Here is a 20,959-nt window from a genome sequence, read left to right as displayed (position 1 = left end):
GCGTGGCCCGTTGGTAGAGGAAAGGAGGGGAGGGGAGGGGGAGGATTTAGAAGCCAGGCAAATCGGGCCAGCCCGGGTACCCCGGGAATGGATCCGGATCGTCGATTTGTGCGGTGCCTGCCAAAGAAATTGGCTCGGAAATTGTATCGACAGTTACTGGCGCTGGAAAATGACTACGTCAGGGCGTTTGAGCCATTTCGAAAGTTCGACAGGAAAAACCACTTCCATTTCCTCGCGCAAACGATTTCACTGAATGCGATGAGCGGCCACTCCTTTCCTTTCAACAGAGCACCACCAGCAGCAACGGATCGGACAGGCCAACTCGGGACCGGGGATATCTCGTAAGGCGAAACCTTCATTCCATCGACCTCTGTTTCGAATGTTCACGGTGGTTGGTGATGGGATAAGAGCACCGTTTCTTCTACTACTGCTGCTGCTGCTACTGATGATGATGCAAATAACAGACCAGGAAAGGGAGCGGTGTGCCGGAAGATACGTGGTTGAAGAAAATTGATTGATTACGCGTGAGCGAACAAAAAGCAGATAAACTTGCCACTCAATCAGTTCAACGTCTATTGCTGCTGCTGCTGCTGCTGCTGCTGCCGGTCATCAGTGGTGTTGTGTGTTCCGGGGAAGAAAAACAGCATTCCCGTCGAACATTCGGATCATTTCTCTCTCTCTCTCCACTCTTTTCCTTTCGGATACCACTGCACCGAAGGCCGTTTGGTTCATTTGTCAGACGCGCTCGAGCTGATCGTGCGCTGGTTGGGCGTATCGTTCGTTCCAGTAGCGTAGTCTTTTTAATGAATCGCTCTTAGCGAATTTGTAATTAAAAGTCTCATTAATCGTGTCGCGTCCAGTGGCTTCAGATGATCGGCGTTCGTATTATGGAGCGTATAATTCGATTTCTTAGCGACGACCCTTTCTTGGAACAATTTTACTTTTCACTCGCAAGTGTACTTCGGTGAAACACTTTGATCCCACGCCGCTCGAGCACGGAACAATGGGGAAAATCTTGAGTCTAAGAATCCGAGAAATGAATTGGCACCCTATAGTCCCACCTTTGGCATCGTATCAAGTCCGTTCCCGTGAGCTGTGATGAATTATAAATAAATTGCGTGCGAGCATGTGACTCGCCCGTTGTCGTACTCGAATAGTGGCAAAAGAAGAAAGATTTGCGATGCGATGACGGACGGTCACCGAGCCGCATTACGCAAACATTATTGTTTCAAGGTGGGCCCGCTTGCGGTTGAAGGCGGATCGTCGTATCGCCATGCTTATCTACTAAGCTGCTCATCTGAATCCCCATAATCGGGATTAGCAATTCTGCGAGGAAATATTACTTACCGCCGCTTCGTCCATATTGCGCTATCTCGATCGAGATGCTCGTTCCTCGCGGACAGCTTAACGTCACGTACTCCCGATCACATCCGGCTCGTTGATATGTGCGCAGCGTACCCGACAGCAATGCTGCAAACGAAGTAAAAGCGTGAAGGAAATTAAGACGTTGTCGATATGTGCCAGGAGTCGTTTACTTAGTTCTCAGCTAAAACATTCATAATGTAGAGCAAAGGGGACAACCAAATGGTAACATTTCAGTATTTCCACATCTTAATCCCATGGACAGGCTGCCAATAAGACGGCTAGATTGAGATATACAGTGTGGCCAATTTGAGTCACGAAACCCTAAACCACATAAACCAACTGACTACTTTAGGGAACGGCCAGACTCCACCGGGAGACCATTTGCTCGAACGTTGCAACAGTGCACGGAGTGTTGGTTGTTTCTCGCTTTGGTGCGACCATAAATTGGAATGCCGGACACCGACACTAACAACGAGTCCATCAGCGGCCAAATCACTATCCATCCCCCGGTGGCTCACCGGCAGGTGGTCAGCACCAGAATTCGGACTCTACGCGGCCCGGTCGGTACTCGGACGACGACGAGCACGACTGGATCCCGGTCTGATGGAATGTTGCTCATTTGTTCACCTGCTCCGAGGGCTCGTTCCGTGCATCCGCGTCAGCTTAATGTTTGCTGTATTTTGGCCACCGAACATACACCGCATGGCAATCTGCCTGGTGACCATTTGCCGAGTGCTGGTGAACGATGAGGATACGCCACGAGGCTACGTTGCTGAGCGAACGAGTAGTCAGTTCTATCAACCAGTTCTAGAATTTGTTTCCACCATTTTATCAAAAAAGTTCCCAAGTTTATCGTATATGTTTGGCAATGAATTCGAATCCAATATCATGTTGATTCAGATACTTTGCTAGAATTTGTTGCAAACATTTTATGAACAAGTTCCATTGTATTACATTTTTTAGGCACTAAATTTGAATCCAATAAAATGTTGATTGTTGGTATTGCAATTAGTCGTCCTGGGTCGGAAAACTGCAGACGAACTCACGTAGGAATGCTGTTACCAGCTGACTTAGTCTTGCTGTGGTCAGAGTGAGACGTATTGTTTGCGAGTTGGACTAGGATACGAACAGATGGCACCCCGTCATGAGCACGATCTTGCCACCGAATGATGAGCTGTCCGGTGGTCGCTCCTTTGTCGTAACGGTTCTGTTCCAGCTGGATATGGCATTGGCATCTGCCGAGCATTTGGTCCGAAGCGAGACGGGAAGCGTTTGTAAAATGAATACATTTCCGGTATTTTTTTTCCATATTCCGGTACAGAGTTATGTGACTCGCCACATACTTTTGCTCTGCAAAGTATGCACTAGCATAGAAAAGGAGGGGGTGGCAGCGTTTCATGGGGAATTTATTTGTCGTCCTCGTTTCAAATCATATCATTGTGCGCATGGTTGCTAGCGTTACAGCGATTCATGTTACCCATTGCTAGCGTCAAGGGCTTTGTGCTTAAGTGAAAAACTATTTAAATCATTGTACCGGTTGGTAAGGCATGGAAATTATCAACAGTCAAAGACAGAATGTTAGGGATTCCTGTACCGCGAATCGTTTGAATTTTATTACTGTTGAATGGGGCTGAAATTTGATTCAACATTCCGAACAAATTGTTCATCATCGGATAATTGGAAAATATACAACAGTTATGCAGCTAAACGACGGTCATATTTACTACTTCAACCGGTTTTAGTGCATTATGCATTATGGAAGGTAAACTGAATAAGGCCAATATTGTGCGAATCACGTTCGTTATCTCCCGGCTATTCATATTTATTCCCTTGATACCAAAAAAAAAAGGCGGAAGGCAATGAATATTACATTGCGTTCCCTTACGCCAATGATGAAACGGTGCATCGCATCACGTTTTTTCGCGAACTTAATTCCATCAAAAACCACGATAATGGATCGATTGTTTGCCAATGCTCCGCCTGCTCTGCAATTTAATGCTATTTTAATGAAATAATAAACGCCACAGATCAATTGCTCTTTTCGGCCAGTCCTGATTCCTGATCAATCCTGGCGCTCTTTTATAATTTATAATAGCTGACAATTAAACCCCATCCACCCCTGCACATACCGAGCGCCCAAAGCTCTCCTGCTGGCTGATTGTTTTGAAAAATGTGAAAATGAAAGATTAAAGCACTGGCCACGCGAAGCACGAGAAGCACTACGGTGCGGAGGGACGTTGTGGTGGGAATATTTTTGCCTTTTAAAAGCTTCGCCAAACCGATCATTCGCAACGTTTTAAGCCGATTAATAATGATGCCCTAGAGTGGCACGGAAGCGAACAGAAATTGCGTAAGCCAATCAAAGTACTGCTAAACTTTTGGCTGCACCCAGCATCTAGCCTGATGATGATGATGATGATGCTGATGGTGACTTTGACTTCTGTGAAAGGCAGAATAGAAGAAGAGAACGAGAGAGAGATAGGGAGCGTGGGTTGGGAAATTATCGAACCGTATTTTGGGCTTCTTTATGGCTCCCAAAAGTACGCGCGCCACGAGCCGTTAATTAGCTTTCGGTAAAGCCATCGCGGAGAGGATATTTCATTCGCGTTCGCGATGGAGGCATTTTTTTCTTCTTTCTTCTGGGGTGCAAAACGTCGATTCGTGTGGTTCAAATATTGGCTCCGACACTAAGTAGCCTGATCAGGGAAGGCCGCCCGCCGAGTAACGAGATAGGGCTCGATCCATTCATTCATTCGACAAAGTTCACTCATCGTACCAGGCCGACTGTCCTCCAGATGCCCCCCCACCCCATACCCAAAAAAAGGCGGAAAAATAACACCAATCGAGTAAGGGACGGCTTTTGCAGGACATTGAGCTGCGTGATAAGAGCTACTCGATAAGAAACGAGAACTCCAAGGGCATCGCCCTGGTTGCTTGGTGCCCATTGGAAAGATATTAAAAAGTTGGCCTCAATTCATTTGGCTAAAGCCAGGCGAAGACAAGACCGGAAAGAGGCCTTGCAAGACTACCTCTGACCAAAATGGGGGGGAGGGATTAGGAATCCTTCATGACTTGCTTGCTCGCTGAAATAGCTCGAAGCCGATCGCCAGACTGGACGACTCTTCTGGCTCTTCTCCTTCTAAGGCGTCTACTCTTTAGAGGAAAGCAGCACTGCCTAACAGCCAGACGGTAAGATGAATGCAAATACCCCGAACCAGAATCAACCAGAATCAGCTTTGAAATCAAAACCGAGCAGAGAACCTTTCCCGCAGGAAATGAGGAGTTGAAGAGAAGATTTTTATACTTTGACCAAGAAGTAACTCAGAATAATGATGGCCACTCTGCGTTTGCGATGCGAACTTTCATTCGTACTTAATGAGCCGAGCAATAGAAAGGATCTCACTCATCCGTTGCCAGCAGGACGTTGAACTGGGTCAGCTTCTTCTGTCGCCGGTTTATCGTTATTCTGGCAGAAATTTTCGATCCATGTTCCACGCCAGCTACGGATGCACGCCAGCATGTACTCGGTATGTACTCGGTATTTGGCCGTTACGTTCCGGGCTCGATCATGCTCGACATAACGATGCTACATCATTAGTTGCGCTTGCATGCGCTTTGGTTGTTGAGAGATATTTCGCGACCATCGGACACGAAAGCACACACCGCTACCACTCGAGCACTGGCAAGCACATCACGCAAAACCACCATCAATGGACCCCCCACCTCCCACCCCACCATTCCCAAAAGTTTTCAGTAACGAATTGTAGCCCACGGCTACAAATCATCACGGTACTTAACAGCTTATTTCAGAAATTAAATTTCCAACCACCAACTTTCTCTGCACTGATGGCTTTACACGCGTAAAACACAACACCTCACCATCCTCAGCCACGCTGGACGCTGGAGCCCGAGTCGTCGAGACAAATGTCTTCTACGTAAGGGAACCCGGCAGCGGTTGAAGCGAGGCGCACATCGCGAGTTCGCCTTCCAGTTCCCATCGCGCCACTCTTCGTGTGGCACCTGGTCCCGATCCTGGTCCCGGTACTAGCTAAGTCTCTGTTTTCGTCGTGCTATCGTTGATAAATCACTGACAACGAGTCAGACGGTGCTGTAAATTATATGCTCCATTTCGCAAAATTCCCATCACCAGACTCTCCGCCACCAGTCAGCGATGAGTCGTGGGTGGTGGGAGGGTGGCCAGTGTGCAAAGTTGAAGTAGTAGTAGTAGTAGTGCCCCATCCACACGCCACCCGCTGGAAAGGAGCTGGTGATCCCCGAAAAGTACGGCAAAGCCACCAACATAAAATGGGATAAGCAAAGCGGAGCAAAGCAGAAAGCCCGAGGAAAAGCCCCGGGAAAAGGTGGAGCACGGAGGAGCGCGTGAAAGTGAAACGGGAAAACAGCTCGCCTCGATTCCAACATTCCATTCCGGAAAAAATGGCGTGGAAACAGGAGAGGTGGGAGCTCGGATCTCGGAGCCAAAATAACAAAACAAAAAAAAAAGGTAGCAGCCCTTCGAAGGGGAGAGCAAAACAAAATAGCCGACGCTTTGCAGGGAAAACGCGCTTTTCATTCCATAACGATGGCCCCATTCATGCGTGTAACACCCCCGGAGTGGGGTGGCCAAAAAGGAACGGTAGCTTTTTTTTTGTTGTTGTTGTTGGTGCTCTTACTGTCCTAGGTTCCACTTCTGTGGAAGCAAGGTGGCCCCTGCTTTTTTGGGGGGTGGCCAAAGTTGTGAAAGTCATCTCACGTTCTCCTATTTTATTTTTTCGTTTTTCACCGGAAGAGGTGGAAGTAGGAGGAAGCCAAAGACGCACTGTCACTAGCGCGTCTCATTGTACCGCACCGGTGGTGTGTAGCGCGTCAACAGATACAACCCAGGACACACACCATTCAGTGGCCTCGAAGGACGAGGAAAAGTTGGATAAAGTATTCCAATATAAATTGTTCCGAAACAGTGGCTGTTAAAGGTATGGTCGCGGTTTCACTCGACCAAAAAAAAAATGCCGTTGTTTCGACCACCGATTCTCGGAAGTTCGAATTGCCCCGCATGACGATGAGGGACGTGTTGAACATGAATATAAATTCGCACGCGACCGTGCCCCATGGCCATGGCTGGTCAATTACTTTGTCAGCTGACTTCGCTCAACTACGGAATTTGTTTACGAACCGAGGCCCTCCCACGCCGCACAATTACGCGCACACGGTAATGGAGCATTCTGGAGGGCGTAATGTTTCCCACTAGACCGGGGCTGATTTGTGGCGTGGCCACAATCTGGTTATCTAAAATGGCGGCTACGTAAATAGTACGGTGCGGCCACATTTATCATCGATGAGTTATTACGTGTTCAGGCTGTCCGCCAGGCTGTTTGGGTGAAATGAAAACTGATAAAATTCTGATAAAAAGATAGAGTGTGAGAGAGGGAGAGCACATTTCAAACCACTTGCATTGTTCAGTCGATAAAGCGCTTCTGGGAACACACTAGCAGCTGGACATGATGGAAAAGTGAGAAAATTCCAATGGATCGAGTGTAAAAAAAACAAAACTAAATTCAGGAGAACAATCAGCTTGTAAAGGAACGTGTACCGGAACGCTATTCCATTTTCCGAAGCATTTCCTAGAAATTTTACATTCGCACACTCTTGATGATGTCTCTTTGTTCCCATAAGCTTTGTGATGATTACAAACATTTCATTAATGTTTTTTTTTCATTTATAATTTTTTCACACACTGTAGTGTAGCGGTCTCAAATCCATATTAACATGCGGGCCACAATAAAAAGTAACAGCCAGTCAGCGGATTGCAGATGAAAGAATGAGAATTAAAGAAGAATTTGGAGGTGCTAGGCTTTATTAAATTGGCTTTTTCTTACCAAACCCCAACTGGTGCAGGTGTCCCTGTCCAAGAGGTAAAGGCAATTCCAAACCTGGCCGCCGCGACGGGAAAACGAAATGATGTGGCTCCGTTGCCGAAACCCGATGATGGAGGCGCCAGGTAACCCGTAAAAATGCATACTTTACAGGAGTTTGCAATAGAAATTGGAACGGCTTCAAATGGAACAGTATTCAACATTCATGCTGCATGTTTTTCTAATTAAATCTACCAAGTTGTGAGTCGTAACGGGGCTCAACACTGACATATTGCGGCAATGAATAAACCACACTGTTATTGGCGGTACAGTCTGCTGCAAATGAACCGTCGGCTAATGCACCAAAAAGGGACGTTCTCACACCATCACTTGAGATGCACCATTGGCACAACTGTGATCAGGTCTGGCTTTCCTGCTTTAACCAAAACCAAAGAAAAAAGAGAGAGCGAAAAAAAACTACTAAAACACAGCATTTTCACATAAAATGGAAAGAAATGAGGAGTTTTGGTAGCCAGATGCATATGAAATATATTTCTTTTATTACCCGGAGCGCACTCGTTACAAAGCGAGCGATGAGCAAGCAATGCTATTTCAAAGACAAGCGAGCGAACGGATAAAGATGGCCGGGCATGAGGAGTGCGCGAGCATATGGCGCGAGTTCACAGCCTTCAGCGCTCAGCGTGTGCCATTTATGACTGTTTCAATGCTCGCCGTGGCTTTGCTTGCAGAAGCGATCGGGGCCGGCAAGCATCATCATTCAATTGCACCAACACCACCACCACCATCGCCACCATCGGCCCCACCAGCGGTGCACCAGCTGTAAACAATGACTCGCAAAAGTGTTATCCATTCAATAAAGTAATTCATGCTATGCTCGTGCACATTTGTCATTTTAAATTAAAGAAGAACGATGCTACATTCCACACTTCCTACGCGGTACGATCGTAAAGACACAAACTTCTTAATCCAATCGACGCCCCAAAAAGGCCGTTATCCATCAGCGTATGTAAACATTTATCCCGCCTAGCATGTTGTGTGGCAAGCCTTTTGACTTTCAAATTTTCCATTGTGCAACACCGTGTCCCAGCACCGTGCTGTCCTCGGATCCGTAGGTGATCTGTTATTTGTCTGTCGTCGCGATGTCATCGGAAACGATTGCCAGGGCTCCGGTGGAGCCTAACTTCTCGGAAATGTATCAATTTAGCAATATGGCGGACCAACAAACATTCCGTTCCACCGTTCGTGTGCTCCGAGAGGATGAGGATGTTTGCGTTTCATGCTCTAACGAATGAGGTGTCGATTATGCAAACGTACATCAAGCGAGTGAAAGCACGCCACACAATGGGCGGCAAAGTGAAGCATAAATCAAAATTTGTTATCCCCGGTCTTCATCTCTCTCTCTCTCTTTCTCTCTGGTGCTTGTCCGGATGTTTGGCGCTGCACTGTGCGCTTCCTGCGGTGCTGTTTCTTCCTGCTAGCCGGAAGGCATTGTTTTCGCGTGGTTTCGGTGGCCGGAATCCCGGTAGCCATCGGTAACGGTGGCCGGAAACGCCAATCGACTGGTGTTTGAGCAGCTCCACGAGCAGTAGCGGTGGAAAGAAAACTGTTCCTCCACGGAAAACACTCTGGCAGAAGCAGCAGCAGCAGTAGGACAGCTCAGCTCACTCTGTCGTCTCGCTGTCTGTCGCTTGCTAAACAGAAGCGACCGAGAGAGAAAATCCCGGGAAACCGTGAAAATTTCATAAAACACGGCGCAAACCGCGGTTTAACGATTGACAAACTGATCGACGGTTCGCGTAAATGGCTGGTCCGTCCGTCGGTCGCTCGGTCGGTCGGTGGTACCAGTTTAGAGCCGACGGAAATTTATGCTGCCATCCCCCACATTGCTTAATCCGATCACGACAATACATAAAACTCGTCGTAAACTCATTTCGATCGCTTGCGTGCGTGCGTCGGTCGGCACCCATTTTTGGTGGTAAACTCGGGTGTGGAGCGATGCCAAAGATTAGGGCCTCGAGCAGGGCAGGGCCCGGCAGCAACAAACAATGTTGATGGCAATCCGATCAGCGCTCACTGTCGGTGTCGAAAGAGAATGTCGGTTTCCCGTTGGCTTTCGTTCGACCGATTGCGTTCCGCCCCGCCTTTTCTGTTGGACCTTTTGGTTTGGACTCGATTTAGCTCCGTTCTTCGGTACAGTTTCTGAGGCACTCGGAAGGATTAGACGCTCTTAAGTACTTGAAAGGAAAGTTACGAAACCGCCGAAAGGGAAAAAACGCTTTACGGGCGAAACTTTTCTTTTAGGATATGGTAATATCTCTTCTTCCTTCGCCTTCGCGCAATAAGCATGTAAGCAAAAGCAGAATGTAGTAGACAAGTCAAACTTTTCTTAGATAATCTTATTCCACTGAGTTTCATTTACAATTGTGTCTCGAGAGTGTACCTGGTGGTGAATGCCACAGTTTGACGTTTGATAAAGTAAATGTTTTTGTTCGAAATTAATTTCCAACAGTTCAGTAATGGTGCATCTACTATCTATCTATTCCTCAAAAGCCCCCAATCCCACTTACTCCTAGCATCTACCATCCTGATGCCTTCCATCAATTATGTATTGTTCGTGTTTGGACACTTCCGCGGTTCTTAAATCAACTGAAAACCCCGGAAGAGTCGAACGGGGCAAACGAGAACGGACAAGAACGTGAACAGCAGCAGCATCGCAGAAAATCGCAATGCAACAACTTTTCACCGGCCACCGACCAACGACCCTGGTTGGAATAACTTATCTCTTCGAGTAAAAATTCATCCCATAAATCTCGTGCCCAGAAGTTGCGGCAAACCATTACATGCTCCATTAATGGGCGGCCCCTGTCGATTGCGTGGGAACACTCGGTTGGTTGGTTCGAGTTTTCCACCGCCAGTGGTTGTTTGGAGCAGCGAAGCTTCTTTAACAGAGCACCACAATCAGCAGCACTGTTGCGTTTCGTCGTCCATTTTTGGGGCAAGCATCGCGCTGCTTGTAAACCTGTCTTAATTGAAAGCCTATTAAAAAAACCCGTAACGCAGACCAAGTCATTAGTTGGCAATATTCATAACGGAGCGGAACGGAAGCAACGTTGTACGAGCAGCATCCGCCAGTTACCAGAGCGCGCCGAGCCACACTCCAAGATACTATTGATCCGGAGGAGCGATGAAGCGAACCGTGAATAGGGAGGACACCGATGTTCGCACATGCTCTGCTCTCGAATCAACCCAAAAGAGGCAGGAACTGTTGCTGGAGGAACTTTTGCGAAATTTCAAAAGGTGTGTCGTTGCAGTTTTGAATGCGCTCGTTAGGGCTCCGGCTCGTCCTTTCACGGCTATTGCGCGTTTACTCCGGTCTCCTGGCTCCCTCTGGCTTCACTTTCTTTACGCTTCGGAGAGGGCATGTCCTCTTCGCATAAGCGCGCCACGGCGTTTCGTGTGCAAGCGAGCAGCGGCCGTGCCCCTCTCATCCAAAGAAACGACAAGAAATGGGATGGAAAACTTTTTCCGGTGGAAAAATAAACTTTTCATCCCGCCTTTCTTCCCAATCGAAATCTGCGTGCCAGCAGCGAGTGGCAAAACTTTTCAGTGATACTTCGTTCTCCTCCCAGTTCGCTCGCACAGCTTCGTTCACACCAAGGCAGGGGAACGATTTTTCTTCTTTTCTTTATTACGTTAACCATTATTCCACTTCGAACCACCCTTGATACATAGTTGTTTGATAAGTATTGACGAATTACGTTGAATCATCGCATCCGATTTCAACCAACACCACTGCCACCACCAACGAGAGCAGCATCAGTGACGTCTGAACGACCGAGGAGACTGTTGCATGCTAAGCATTGTGTAACTTGGTTAAGGTTGGCTGGCTGGCTGCCTGGCAGGCAGGCTATTATGTTATGTGGAGCATGAAAAAGAGGAACTTTAAACTTTATGTTTTTCTTAACGCTCATCTCATGCACACAAAGCACCACCGGGGGAGAAAAGTTTACAATCGAATCAGTGTTTTGATTTCATTTGTGTTGCTTCCGCTCGAGCAGCAGCAGCAGCAGCAGCAGCAGCATGCTGAAAGCAATTTAGCATTAAAGACAATCACGTAAGCTGGCTGAATCTCACCTACGATGTCACGATCACGGTGATGGTACATCTGTCTTCTGCTCGGCAGACGTGCAGCGCACACACGGGGCTCCCTGTATGTGTGTCTGTATCTGTCTTCTGCACATGATGCCCGATCCCCATCCGCCACCCGGGGGAGTCCCACCAGCGCATGCATGACGCTAATCCAGCCACGATGAAGTGTTGAGTGCTAAAGTGAAAAATGCAATGGAAGCCGTCTCCTCCCTTTTTTCCCTCCTCCTCACCAGTTCAACGGAGCACAATTGCCGGATGGTTGGTTGGTGAACGAGGGCCGGGAGTGCAAATGTGCCACCCATTTCGGGGGGCTCGGCTGCAGTTCGTGGTGCTGCTGCTGATGCTGCTCGTGGAGTCGGAAATAAAATCGGAAACTCGCAAGAAGAAGTTGGTCCCTGGTGCATCTCCAGCCAGCCAGCCGTGGGGAGTAAAGTGGAATTTAATTTTTCATCCATCCACAGGCATCCATCGGATCCGTGCATCCTCCATCCGCTCTCTAGCCCTACGCCACCATCCCCAGGAGGTAGTCATCGGAATAAAATGCACATTTAGTAACGTCGACGACGAGGAGGAGAAGGAGCATGATGTTGAATCTGTGTGTCTTTACCCGAGAAAGGTTGGCGCATCTTTGGCCCTTCCATTATTTGCCCTAACCCTCCTTTCTTCCAAGAAACAGTTTCGGTAAGTTGCCGATGGCGTAGGACGCTCGAATCGTCTGCTGCATGAAATGCTGCCTCCATCCTTCCTGCTGCCGGCTTATAATGTACGCCACGTGTGTGCGCCTTCGGTAGCATTAGGATTTGGGGGCCAATTCGAATGGCCTCACCGATGGTAGGCGTAACAGCAGCTGCAGGCGAGTGTTTTTGCGGGAGACCGTCGCCGGCTCACTCACGCACTGTGAAATTCCAGGAAGATTCCCAGTAGACCTTCCGCTAAGCTAAGACCTGGCCATCATTCGTTAAGATATCGTGCTCCTAGCAACGTGCCCTCGAGGTTCTGTGTTTGCAGTTCTCCGCAGTGTATGCTGGGATGCAGATCCGACTGCACACGTACACCAGAAACACACAACGAATGCTCTGAGTTCGCACCGTGCCTTATCAAACCATCCCGGTGCCCGGTGCTCGGTGCAAACTCAGCGATAAGCGAATGGTATTCTGCGAATGGAATCCCCATTTCGAACGTAGAACCTGAACACCGTTGGCAACGGAAGGAAAATCGACACAAAAATCTTCGACTACCTTCGCTTTAAGCCGGTACAATTCATCGAAGTACGAATTGGGGCACCTTAGGTGTGTTACTGGGAGTAAATGCACCAATTCGAATGTTGCTGATGCACCTGCAGTGAGCTTAATCGTGCAAAACGTAAACCTGGTTAGTGTTGGTGACAGGGCAAGGGTTACTCTGGGGATAAGTGGAAATAAATTATTCATACGACTTTACAGCAGCAAGCACGATTGACTGATAAACCCCACAAGAACACACAGTATACAGTTCAAGGAAAAGCTTTTATGAAAGTAAAACCCGAACTGTTGACGCTGCTAGGATATTGCCGAGTAGAATATGATCGAATCCAAGAAAAGCGCAAGTGTCACAATCACATGAATAAATGCATTTCAAACATTTGCCCCGTATTTGACCCCTTCCCAGGGCTCATACATGATACGGAGTTATGCAATATGCACTGTACCATTAATACCAAGATGCCCCTCTCCCCTTGTCCTATCGCCAACATTGATTGCGGTCGATGTGATCACGAAGATCGCCTGTTTTGCATAAGCAATAGGCAACACTAATCGGATATGCATATCGTTTGAGAAGCTTAAATTGTGTCGTCTTCTCAGCATCGGTCCACAATCAGGATCAGCATCCATCCTGTCCGATTTCTGCGCACAGTCATCTGTGACTTAAAGCCCGTACCGACCTAACTCAACCAGGGCGAGGGCGTGCGGGGTCTGAGATGAGACGTACGTGCCACGCTTTAACACCATCATTAATATACGCTCGCAGCGTGTCCGTTGTGCCTGTGGGCGTCATTATCTGGTGGTCGTTGTCGACCCAGCTCTTCATCGGAAAACACGCCAACACGACGTATGCCACTTTCCTTGCAGCTCCCGCCTCCTCACTTGCTTGCTCAGCTTGTCAGCTGCACGCGACACGACCGCCAAAAACCGTCACCAGCACAGCACACCACCAGCCGTTGGCTGATGAATTACGCAATCGCTCAGTCCGCCGATTCCGACGAAACTATTCCGCTCCTCTATCACCCAGAACCCGCTGGCGTGCAGAGAACGGTCAAATGGCTAATAATAATAACACGCTTCGACTGCTCCCGAAGCATTCACCTCTTCGTCTTCACCTCGTTCACAAAGATCCGCTGTCCGTTGAGGTTGAGGGACAGGCAGAGCAGAGCGGCGCAGCACCTCCGGCGAACCGAACATTCCTTGGCGCTTATGGCGTTTGGCCGCCAGAAGGGGAAATATTTGTTTGCGAAATTGAAATAAATGTTCATTATTTTTCTCATCCCGACGGCCAATTCCACGTTGGTGGAGGTCTCGTTGGTGTTGGTGATGCTGAGGGGTGGGGGGTTGGAACATTCCAGCACGCCAGCGAGGACGCTGGAGCAGGGACCACGTAAAAGGAAATTCGCTAAATTACCCTCGGATAACTTATGTGGTCATAAAATTGTCGGCTCGCTTATCCACGCCACGGTTCTATCTCTCGCACTGACCAGAGGGTTAATAGGGGAAACGAGAAGCGACACGAACGGTGTACGGGACGGGGCCGCCGGGCAAGTAATTATCGAGGCTCGTGTTCCATCGGCAATCAGCTACCCGGGCCAGTTGGGGGCCAACTTTTGCTGGACCGCACTTTCGCCGGCATTTAATGGTAATGGAGTACATAATTTCTCCGATCGGGCAAGAGGAATCAATAAAAATATTACCCACCCAGCGCACAGCCAGCGAGCGATCGACCGGCGGTCGGGGTCACGGTCGAGTTCGAGAGGGCAGTGTGCCGGGGTGAACTGTGGCGAGACGAACCGTACCACAAACTGGAGACCATTTGATGCTATCTGGTTCACTAGTTTTGGGCGCCCTTTTATTACCCCACCGAGTAATATCCGTGTTAAATGATTTAGCAAACGCATTGATTGGTTTCGGATCAATAGTCACCCGCCTGGGGCATCGAGCGTTTGGACCCGTTTGGATTTTTGGTTGAAATTTCAAACATTTAAAGTTTTCCAATAAATCCATTTCTGCTTCGATTAAAACGATATTCAATTCACTCACTCATTGCGGAGTCTATGCGAGGTTAATACAAAAAAGAACAGTGAAAATTCTGAAACACGCAGCATAAGCTTCTTATTAATTTTAAAGCATAGATCAAACAACAGGTTCACGTTGCACGTCCAATTTTTTGTGCACAAAGCACAAAACATGAAAACAATTGGCCGGTGGGAAATTTATGGCCCGATTATGAGCTGTATTTTAACGATGAAGATCATCAACCGCCCCGCAGCTCAACGCCTAACACTCCCCACCCCCTCCCCCCCCCCCCCCTTTCAACCAACATAATTCATTGGTCGGTCGTCGATTTGATACCGAGAGCGAATTTATCCAGCCACGCCCGTTGTCCGTCCTTCCGTCCCTAAAACGGTGTCGAAAGCGACTGCGAAATGAAAAATGTTGACTAGAACCTGAGACACCATCATTCGCTGTACCGAAAGCAGAAAGCCCCCTTGCAGGCCTCCCGCAACCCCCCCCCCCCCCCCCCCCCACCAGCCAACCTGCCAGCGACGATATCATCAAAGTAATTCAAAACCCGCTTTACAACCGAAATGGGACCCAATGGGGGTGCCAAAAGAAAAGTTTCCTTTTTTTCCTTTCCGTTTTCCTTTTCCCGTTCCTCCGCCAGTCAAATAAAATGGATGATTAATTTTGTGACCGATGGGGAGAATGAGCGAAATATGCACCCCTACCACCCGGGGGGTGACTTTCATCAAACTCGTCGCACAGAGAGTGATGATGATGTGAAAGGTGATTGTAAAAAGTTTCATAAGGGGGGAGTTCCAGGGGACAGGGGGAGTTTGGCAGATTTTGGTCAGATGAAGCGACCGTCGATGGAAACTGGAACGGAAGGCTCGAATTGTATCCCATTTGGCCGTTGTCCTTTAGCCATGATGCCAGCCGAGTAATAACCGAGTAGTGGAAACAGAATTATCCCAGAACAAGGATGAAAAGGATAGCAGAGAACATGGATAAGCAAACGCCTTTCGGATCAATCAACCATTAAGCTCATTAAGGACTTTAAAGCGAAAGGTATTGCACTTCGTTCTTGTATGCGCCAAGAACAAGAAGATTTGCTTGTTGCGCCCAGCAATTTAAACAGTTCAAGGACACTCAGTTAAAAAAATGTTCGTCGTCATCTTCGTACAAGCGAACAGCATCGTTAGAGGACGACAAAACCGAACGAAACCGAACAAATGAGGTTAGCGGACCAACGTATTTACCTTTGATTCTCTATTCGCCGCTCCGTTTTGTACCCTCAGACCACCCCGACTATCCTCCCGCCCCTGTATGTTGCAATTGTTTAAACTCTCGTAGTATTCCTCCTTCTTCCGCCGCCAAACAGGCCGAGCCGAATAGTTTTCTTTTCGCATAGATTTCGGCACAATCTCTGGCGCAACAAACGGCTGCTGGTCGTACCGATCGGGGGAAACCTAAATAATGGGTGGTGACCGTAAAAATAGACCACCGGCCACCGGCAGTAGTCGATGTTGAAACGAGTGTCAGCGTGGTGTGTCTGTGAGGTTATGTGGTCCCCCGAAATTGGCTCTCATTGACTCGGCGATGAGCGAACACACTATTGCTGCTGGTGTTGCCGCTTGATAAGGGGTTTTAGGTCACTATTTCATACCCAGAACAGCACGTTTCCGACGAATCAGTAGATGAAGTGCGCTTTAATGGTCGATTTTTTATGTAACTAAGTTCAATTGATTGATTCTTCGTTTGATGATCCGTCCATCAATATCCCGTTAAACGATGGTTTGTTTGTATTCACTGAATCTGTGCTTGGGCTATATCAATTCACATAAATATTGAAAAACTGAAAACACAGATGTGTAGTATAAACAGACGAAGTGTGGTGGAGTCGGACGTAATATTTACGATCGCTCCAAATACCGCAAGCTGCTTGATCCCCGCACATTCACTCCAATCGAATCGAAATCGGACGAGTGTTTAATACTAATTTTCCATCATAAACTGCTCCTCTACGGCAGATTGATCGCCTGAGTGTTGCTGACGTTGGGTGCATGACCTAAACAAGCATGGTTCGCACCGTCACCGGCCAGCCGGCCGGCGCTCCTTTACTCCGCTCCTTAGCCACGGGGTTTGTTTACGTTTTCGAGCATAATTTCGAACATGCCAGTGGTGCGGTGGACATCAAGCATCCGGGGAAAGGGTGAGAGGCGAAGCGAGGCGCGGCTGAAACGATGTTTGGTCGTGGTCTATTTTCGTACGCGGCTGTCCGCTGACTCGTGTCACACCGGTTCACGGGTGTGCTATTTTTGTGACAAAAACCGAAGCCCCAGCAGTTCGCAGCAACATCAGAGGTGGGGCTGGGCCGGGGGGGGACGAACGAGGAAGAGCACGAGAGGAATGCATTGGTTTGCAGAAGAGTGCTACCGGAGAGAAGCAGCATCAACACTTCTGTCTCTCTCTCTCTCTCTCGCTGATCGCGCACTGATTTGCCGAGGCACATACCCGGAGGAAATCAAAAATGCTGTAGACATGCCCGCGTGATGACTAATGTTGAACTTGTCCGGACCTTGCCACCACCCCCTCCCGGTCACCGTGACGGACGTGACGTTTGGTAGTTTTCGAGCGCAAAAGCAACCACACATGGCCACTGGGGGACCGGGATGCTGATGTTGTTTGAGATTCGTCAGTGCACCTGCCGCGGAATCGTTCTTCAGATGAAGACCCTCTTGCCGTGCCAAGTCTTTGTTTGAGAGATGCGATGCTCCAAGTTGATGGAGAGAGAGAGAGAGAAAGAGAAGAGCATTAATTCCCCAAGTGGTCTGCTGTTGGCCTTGGGAAGTGCATTTTTGAATAAAGAAAAACATTTTCATTCCCCAACATCAAAGTCCAGATTCGCTTGTATTTTCTAGAACATTTCCATTCGTCACGATGGAACGCTATTATGTTGGCCCCCAGCCAACAGCTGCTGCTGTCCAACGAAGCATTGTTGATTGTTCAACCGGTGGTAGGTATTATGGTATCCAATCATCACTCCCTGCTGTGAGTATTCGCTTTGATTTTTTTCGGTTATTTTCAGTGAATATAAATATTTAATGTCGGTATCGCAGAAATAAGCTCCCATTCAAGTGAAAACTCTTTTCATATTGTTTCAGTCATTGAAAGATAGTTCATTCCTATCCGCCTCCGGCTGTTTGGATTTGGTTTTCCACGAACAAGTCTTTCGTAGAAGAAAGGAACCGAATTGAAAACGGTATTAGGTTGTCATGAAAGGAAAATTCGTGTTACATGAAGCGGTACCATCGTTTTATGTAGGAAAAACTGCTTTCATTCATTGCGAATGATCCATTGCGAGGATAAACCACCGTACAGCCACCGGGCAGAGAGAAAATCCCTTCGCTTTCCTCATGTTTTCCGTTCCCAGCCTAGCAGGAGGTGAGCCTCACTCTCGCTACAGGGCGCAATGGGTGTTTTTTTTGTGTTAATAAAATAACGCTCCCTAAATCTTTATTTTCCTTTAACGACCCACAATTCCGAAGCAATACAAACTGACGTAAAACGGCCCATCCTGGCTTGATCCTGGCTCTCTGTGTCTGTTCCGCGCCGTGCGTTGGCGGCTGTTCGCAACGACGACGCCGACGACGCGCGCGGGCGACGATTTTCATTTCGATTTTCACTCATCTACCAGTGAGCGTGGATGGAGCAGGAGCGGAACACTCGGAGCAGAAGTTATGGCTGACTGGGTTTTTATTGTCCCTCGCGCCACCATTCGACATGCTCTCAAATTCGTTCCCGTTTGCACTGTCACCGGTGTCAGGGTTTCGTTTCTTTTTGCTTTTTTTTTTCGTTTGGTTTGTTTGTTTAAGGATCCACGTCGCTAAACACTAGGTGGCCGCTCTCGATTCCGTTTCCGACTGCGTTTAAACGTCGCTTCCGTTCGCACCATTGTCACTCGAACTGGGGCAAAATTTATGGGCACATTTGGGGCTTGCACCTTTAACCGAACGCGCCCTGCATCGGAAATGAGGCGGCGACTGTTAATGCGGCAGAGCTTATATGTTAATTTAGCACCGCCGCGCCGCTCAGGCACGCTTTTGGTTCGTTTTTTTTCTATTTGGCTGACACAAGACAGTCGCAGAATACTTATCGCGTAGAGGGAATGGATTTTCCGGGGTTGGGCAAAAGGGGAGATAGGGAAACAGTTGCTGAAGCATGTACTTCACTTCGAAGAAGCTCCGTAAACAGTTTACTGACGGTGTCGACAGACAACGGTGTTGGTGTTCGATGCTTTTGAGGCGTTTAAGGTTATGTTAGGATCGATGTTAGCATGGAGCAACTTCCATGGAACAATGGTTCCCGAGCCATTCTCTTTAAAGTAGAACAACAATCGTTGATTGTACTCCTTTCTTTTCTCAGAAGAATCAACACGCCAACAAACGAATTTCAAGAAACAGAGCAGCATGTTCCACAAATCAGTGTAGTAACTATGCAAAACAACTAGCATTTAAAGCTCGGTAATTACGGAGTATCGTAAGCAGAACTGCAGTTTATTGAATGGCTGGGCTGCCATACCACATGTAACGTCAACCGCTTACCGACGCTGAAATACAACACCTCTTGCCGTCCATACATCATTGAATTGTTTCCAATTTCAAAACGATCCCTCGACCACATCCTGGCACATAAACTCACCATCAACAGGATATGACCGCAGGCGTACATCGCATCGTTTGTTGTAGGTAGCTGGTGTTGGTCACATGATTCTATTACTTGAATCACTGCCCACACCAACGCTCCAGGTCAATGCCGTTCTGTGGTGCGTGAATTTCGACGAAACCAACCCCAGACAATAGCGACCGTTGGTGGGTGTGTTAAGCTCACTCTCTCTCTCTCTCACCTCTGATAACTTTTGTGCAGCAGCACTAGTATGGTCACCAACTAACAATACGCTGGTGTCGTCTGTCAGCGAGTTGCTTATTGGACCTCGTGGCGTAGTGATGGCAATGCAATTGGATACCAGAGTTGAACTTTTGAATTCGAACTTTGCTGGTACTCGAATTTCATGTTCTAGTTCGCGAAACACTACGAAGGGCGCTGGGGTCGCATTATGCAGCGCTATGAGCCCTGAAGTCAAAGTTTCCGTTCCAACAGATTTGATCACCATTATGGATCGTAGTACCTACGAATCTCATTCCCGTTAGTACAGCGAACCGCCATTATGGTTTACCAAGTATAATCTTGCCAACCGACCATTGGAATGACAGCGAAAGAGGATTTCCGCCATGCTGAAAATGCTGTTCATCAATAATACATGACCGATTTCCATGTATTTTGTGTTCCATCATGTTGATCCCGTCCCCACTCGTTCGTTACGTGGACGTCACATTTGATTCGCGGTTGTGTTTGGTAACGATCACTAACGCGCCGATCGCTCTGATCGCAGTCCATGCGTCACGAGTTTTCCACATCGAACGTCCGTCGTTGCAACAGTGCTGTGGTGATGGATGAATCGATCCGGACATGCTCGGAACTGTACAGGAACTGTCGCGGAAAAAGCATCCGGCTAACAAGGTGGCCACGTCAGATGGTGGACAACTATTTTTCTGTGCGCGTCCCTTAGAACAACCCTTACGAACCGGGGCTTACGACCAGAAACGGGTATTAACAAACAATTTGAATACATTTTTCGCATTGCACCGCGAGCTGTTGGAGTATTTGTTTCTTTTTTTTATGGCATTTCGTTTTCCACGAATCGTCAGAAGAGACGCACAGTTGCGTATGGCGCGTTGTTCCCTTTTTGCCCCTCGACACCATCGCCGTAAAAGGACGGCTGAGGCCCCTGTGGTGGTTTGGTGGCAGAGATGCAAAAGTTTTACGGCTCCGCGGCCACCATCGACCCGAGCGAGGGCCATCGATGCCATTAGTGTGCATTCTTCCCCCCCCCCCCCCCCCGCGCGTGTGCAGTGTTTGTGCTACGATTTTACGATCATTCTTTCATGAAGTATGTCGTTTATTATTTCCGGCCACTCTTCCGGCCACTCTTTCTACCAACGGTCCTTGCGGTTGCATCGAGTCCACGGGAGCCACCATTGTGTAACATCAACATCGTTTGGGCGGCAGCAGCAGCAACAGAAATTCCTCGTTCACTTTTCGAGAATTGTTTATTTATCACCTAGGCCCAGCCACGAGTTTGTTCTGGCCGGCCCGCAGGCGCGGGGGGCCGGCTCCGGGAACAGGGCGGAAAGTTTTAAATGTTCCAAGATTTATTGTAACGGAGTTGATCGCTTCGATGAGGCCTTAAAGTACCATCGGGCC

At 48.2% G+C, this 20,959-nt stretch overlaps 1 protein-coding gene across 2 annotated transcripts in view; it reads right to left on the bottom strand.

Annotated features, from left to right (window-relative positions):
* Window positions 1-20,959, bottom strand: part of LOC126574274 (protein eva-1) — a 109,581-nt gene that overhangs the window by 55,339 nt on the left and 33,283 nt on the right. Inside the window, exon 3 of one of the 2 annotated variants that reach the window (XM_050234363.1) lies at window positions 1,348-1,470. The exons of the other annotated variant lie outside the window; for it this stretch is intronic. Within the exon in view, the coding sequence (XP_050090320.1) occupies window positions 1,348-1,470 (123 nt within the window). The remainder of the gene's footprint in view (window positions 1-1,347; window positions 1,471-20,959) is intronic. 2 annotated transcript variants of the gene reach the window in all.

This window comes from Anopheles aquasalis, chromosome 2 (genome assembly GCF_943734665.1).
Source record: "Anopheles aquasalis chromosome 2, idAnoAquaMG_Q_19, whole genome shotgun sequence".
NCBI lineage: Eukaryota > Metazoa > Arthropoda > Insecta > Diptera > Culicidae > Anopheles > Anopheles aquasalis.
This window is presented reverse-complemented; position numbering and strand designations above follow the sequence as displayed.